This window comes from Hevea brasiliensis, chromosome 11, assembly GCF_030052815.1.
Source record: "Hevea brasiliensis isolate MT/VB/25A 57/8 chromosome 11, ASM3005281v1, whole genome shotgun sequence".
Taxonomy (NCBI): Eukaryota; Viridiplantae; Streptophyta; class Magnoliopsida; order Malpighiales; family Euphorbiaceae; genus Hevea; species Hevea brasiliensis.
Genome location: NC_079503.1, coordinates 58099080 through 58104301, shown reverse-complemented (window position 1 = coordinate 58104301; position 5222 = coordinate 58099080). Strand labels below are relative to the sequence as shown.

At 31.5% G+C, this 5222-nt stretch overlaps 1 protein-coding gene across 1 annotated transcript; it reads right to left on the bottom strand.

The window, feature by feature from the left end:
• Positions 1-921: 921 nt before the first annotated feature.
• LOC110654847 (uncharacterized) lies at positions 922-3294 on the bottom strand. Its single transcript, XM_021810971.2, has 3 exons — positions 2854-3294; positions 1974-2240; positions 922-1314 (listed from the first exon to the last, which is right to left on the bottom strand). The coding sequence occupies exon 1, from the start codon at positions 3222-3224 to the stop codon at positions 2928-2930; it is 297 nt and encodes a 98-aa protein (XP_021666663.2). The 5' UTR covers positions 3225-3294; the 3' UTR covers positions 922-1314; positions 1974-2240; positions 2854-2927.
• Between the last annotated feature and the right edge of the window lie 1928 nt (positions 3295-5222).

Genomic DNA, 5222 nt, shown 5'->3' with positions numbered 1-5222 from the left:
AAAACTCTAGGGTTAAGTGTGCTCGCTTGAGAGAAATCTTAGGATGGGTGACCTCCTGGGAAGTTCTCCATTCCACCTATGGGATAAAACCGTGAGGCTTATGGCCAAATCGGACAATTCCTCTAGCAGTTGGAGCTCGATCGTTACAATTGGTATCAGAGCCGCTCGCCTGTCCTCTTGGGCGATGGTGGGGGCAAACCTCAACGAGGACGCTGAGTCCCGAAAGGGGGGAAGAAAGGTCCCTTAGGCAAATTCCACATCGGCAAAACACGGAGATGGTCTTGGGTTCAAAAAGTAATGATATATAAAATAAGGGAACTAATTACTAGAAGCGCCTTTTGGTGGAATGGCCTGGAGAGTTGGAAGAACTTCAGGGTTAAGCTTGCTCGCTTGAGAGAAATCTTAGGATGGGTGACCTTCTAGGAAGTTCTCCATTCTACCTATGAGATAAAACCATGAGACTTATGGTCAAAGTGGACAATTCATCTAATGGTTGGAGCCCGATCGTTACAAGCTGCAACATGGGATGTCTATTCTTATTAGTTTGGGGATGGCCTCAGATGATTGTATTATTCTTGCTTCTCAACTCTCAAGTTGGGTTTGGTCTTTTGTTCCACAAGCTTGGAATTCAATGGCTCATGCTATTGCTGAGTTTTATGTTGGGATGGGTGAAAAATATATTTGGATTGAGGAAGAGCCTGCTTGTATTTCTCAATCCCTTCATCTGGATATTCTATCTTTAGCTTCTTAATGGAATTTTCTAATATGTTTTATCAAAAATATATTAAAATATTAAAAAATTAATCAAATTTAATTTCTAATAGGGTGATTTTCACAGATATGCTATCCTTGGTATGCCAATTGTTAGTTGCTATAGTTACTCAAACTCTTCCAAGTATTCACAAAAGGCAACACACTTGGGAAAACCAAAACAGTGAAAAGTATTCTCCCTTTATTTTTGGAAAAAGCAATGTACTTCCACAAATTTATAGGACGGCCAATTTCACAACCATGTCCTCGAAACAATGGACTCGAGCTGTCATTCTCAGTTTTGCTTCATCCACCCCTGCTTGCGAGAGTGTGCTTCTCTAGGTTGGAATGCTCCCCTACAGATGCTTTTTTACATCCTGACAGTTTCAGCAAGTCATTTTCCTTCTTCTAGAAGGCCTCTGTGGCCATATACAAAAGAATGTTCATCACATTAAAAACAAGCCAGAGACCTCCAATGCAACCAAAAGCACCAGCCTTATGTTCATGATGTAGATGCCTACTTCACGCAATGCTCTTCAAGTTGATAATATTCACTTGCACTCACTGAAACAACATAAAGCAATACTAATTCAGCCTGAGTTTGGCATATTTGCATCATCTAACAAATACCCAACAGAGAGTTAAAATTGATATCTTATAAAGAAAGCTATTATCCTTTCTCTTTGTAAAACATGCGGCATTCTATTTCATATAAATTACGTTTTCTGTTTTTTGCCGTTCTTATTTTCCTATCTCGGAAAGCAAGATGATAAAGACTAGGAAAACCATTGTTTGTGCTTCAATTGTTGCAACAAGTCAACAACCTGTTTTTCTGTTTTAAAACATTAAATAAAAAAAACAAATATATTTTATTTATATGACTTTATTTTGATAATTGGACAACAAAATCTAAAACCCACAAGCAATTTGCATACCAGATGGGCATTTCATATGAATATAGCAATTATTAATTAAAAAAAAAAAGTATATCAACAACTTCTAATCTTAACGATCAACTCACAATGTTACTTTCTCTTTAGCACAATATAAATGCCAAAATTTAAGAGAGCTGCATGCGCAGGCAAACACATGTATACGATTTGCATCTACCCTAACAATCCCATTGGAAAAGTATAATAATGGCCTCTTTGAGAGGAGTAGATTGACTAAAAAATTTAAACAAAAAGGGGGCAAATTTTAGGATAATTCTCTTATTGTCATACCTCAAGATGCACTAGGTACAATTCCTGCCTCTCCCAGCTAGCACTGCGTAACGTTAATCAAACAAAGAAGCCACTTTAATATCATTACTACTGCTCATATGACTGTTTGTCATGCAAAGTTGGAAAGAGATGTAGCTTCATCTTGCAATAGACAGGAACAAAGAAGCCACTTTAACACCATCACTACTGCTCATATAACTGTTCATCACTTCCTCATGCAATGATATGCAGCTTCAACTTGCAGCAGACGGGAACCATGCGTTGAATCTGAAAAGAGACTCAGTTTTGTCATGCAACATACAGAACAATTTAGTGGAATTTAAATATAAATTAATTAATTAATTAATCACACACTTATAATGTCTAATTTATCTACATCACTTGAGAGTTGCTAGATAACAAGCTCCTTTTTATTTTTTATTATTGAGGAGGTGTATTTTACAAGTGGGTTTCAAACCCTCACACCCCGTTAAAAATGAATATCCATGTGCTTGTTAATACATCTGTAATTCTGATTTAATTACAAAGGTGAAGAAATTCTAATCAATGGAACATGAGGGGGGGAAAATAATACCCATATTATGGAACAAGCGAGAAAGTTTCTGCAGGAAAAGGATTTTTTGCTCAGATGGATAAATTCCTAAGTAGTTCAAGAATCACTAAATAAATAAGTGTGCACTTTCTACTCAAGTCTTCTGCTCTTCTTCAATAGTGGTTAAGGAACAATAGTATAACTCAATTAGATTATACAAATTCAATTACAATACAAGAAATTGAATTGCCCAATTCAGCTATGCGAATAGCCAAAAAAGGAAAGAAATTGGAACAAATAAATCATATAAATAATGAACTTGAACTGAAAATTAATTTAAAAAATTACATAAAAAAAAACTCGCTTGTGGAGCTGCAGATCACAAGAAACAGAGAAAAAAGTGAGGTTAGAGGGAGCTTTGTTCATGATTCAGGAGAGGAGTCGTGTTGATGAGAAGCGAGGCAGATGGATAGAGAGAGCTGGGCCTGCTGGCACTGCGACCGCTTCAGGGCAGTCCCGCCGCTAGCACACAGGCTGCGAACCGCCTCCGATTCCTCCGGACAAGCCACCGAAATCATGCACTGGGCCAAGGCCCGATTCAAGTGACGACAGGACACTTTGCGTCCGAGACCCGGCGAAACACGCCGGTGGCATTCGCACAGCGCCCGATGCAACCTCTCGCAGTCCACCGGAACGACTGTGGATTCGGCCGGTGGCATCTATCACCTGTTTGGGCTTTCGGAATTATCCGAGATTGCTCTGGGTTATAACAGTTGAAGGGCAGTGGATGGTGCAATTCCCATTTAAAATTTGTCTTCTTTCATATTTACAAGCATATCATTTTTCTATTTTTCGAAAAATTAGTATTTAATTTCTAAATTTTACTTTATACTACATTTTAACTTTTAAAAAATTTAATAATTTAGTCTCTAAATTTTATACAATATTATATTTTAATTTTTAAATTTTTAAAAATTAATTATTTAATCTATAAATTATATATTATATCACACTTTAACTTTTAAATTTTAAAAAATAAATTATTTAATCTTTTTTATTTTAATATATAAAATAATTTAATCTCTGTAATATTTACAATAATTTTATTTGTTATAATAATTTCATCTGGTTAGAAGGTGCAATTCCCATTTAATTTTTATCTTATTCCATATTTAAAAGCATACCATTTTTTTAGTTTTTTGGAAAATTTATTAGGTCTTTGAATTTTATCTTATATTATATTTTAATCTTATAATTTTAAAAAATTAATTATTTAGTCACTAAATTTTACACTATATTATACTTTAATTTTTTAAAAAAAATTAATTATTTAGTCCCTAAATTTTACATATCTCTTCTTATGAATTTATCTTGATTATTATTTAATGGTAACTCCTTTCCTTCGTCTTTGTGGCATTAATATCATAGTATTATGATAGTGTTATTAGAAGACAATGCTAAATCAGGTTCAAGAATCTCACACGATGTGTTGAATAAATTAATGTCAACAATCTTAAAATTGAGTTTAAATTATAATATTGGTTCCTTGTATTTGTTTCGAAAATAACTAAAATGCATCAATAAAGAAATACATAAATGTCTTACTATTAGGATAAGTCAACTACAGAAGAAAGTTAAGCGACTCTACAAGTGAATTTTAACTCTATTTTATTTTTATTTTATTATTTTTAAAGAAATTTGAACTCTTTACTAAAAACAATTTTTAAAAATATAAATGATAGCTTAGATTTTTTTTTTTTTATAAAAGTAAGTAAATAAAATTATAAGAACATGTATTCTAAAATTGACAATAGGCAAATTCTAACGAAAGATAATTGCAATTCAAAATTGAAAAACTAAAAGATAATTTTGTAAAAATTAAAATGTAGACTTTGAGACTTTTAGTGAAATTTAAATTTACATAAAATTAAAAATGAACAAGCAGAAATAATGTGGATAGCAAGTCTGTTAAGTAAAAATTAAATTTACTTGAAATTAAAAGATTCGGGTAGAAAAATAAACTTGACATTTAAATTTTGGCTAAAAACTAAATATATATTTTTTTGGTGTCTCATTGTCAAAATAGAAGTTATATTTTTAATTGATAAAGAAAATTAAATATTTGTGAAGAAGAAAACAAAAATTTGATTATCTTAAAAAAAAAATAGATCTCTAAGAAAATGCTTATTTTTTTAATACTAAGGTGAAAATAAATTTATTTTATTATATAAAAAACCTTTAGTTTTTTTTTAAGATGAAAATGAAATTTACTAAAAAGTGTGTTTTCTTTATTTTAAACATGACAATTATAATGGAATGTTAAATATAATTTTAATTACACGCTTAAAAAAAAACTTTTAAAATGAAAAATTAGGGTTTTATCTTTTTCAATTAGTGGTCTAATTATAAAGAATGTGTCAATTAATATCTAAAGAGTTTAACCTATTAATGGGTGGTTTTCTTAACACACTAAAGTTTCATTATGATAAAGCCAATGACCTTAAATTCATAATAATTCAATTTGAAATTATGATCAACAATTGAAAAATGCATGCAATTCTACTAATCATATATATACCAAAAATTTTGCAGATTGTTCTTGGTAAATTGGATGTTTGCCAAATTCAACAAGACACTACCTGCATAAATTTACCATCTTGGCCTGCACCAATACTTCATGCAATTTTCTATATATATATATATATATATATATATAT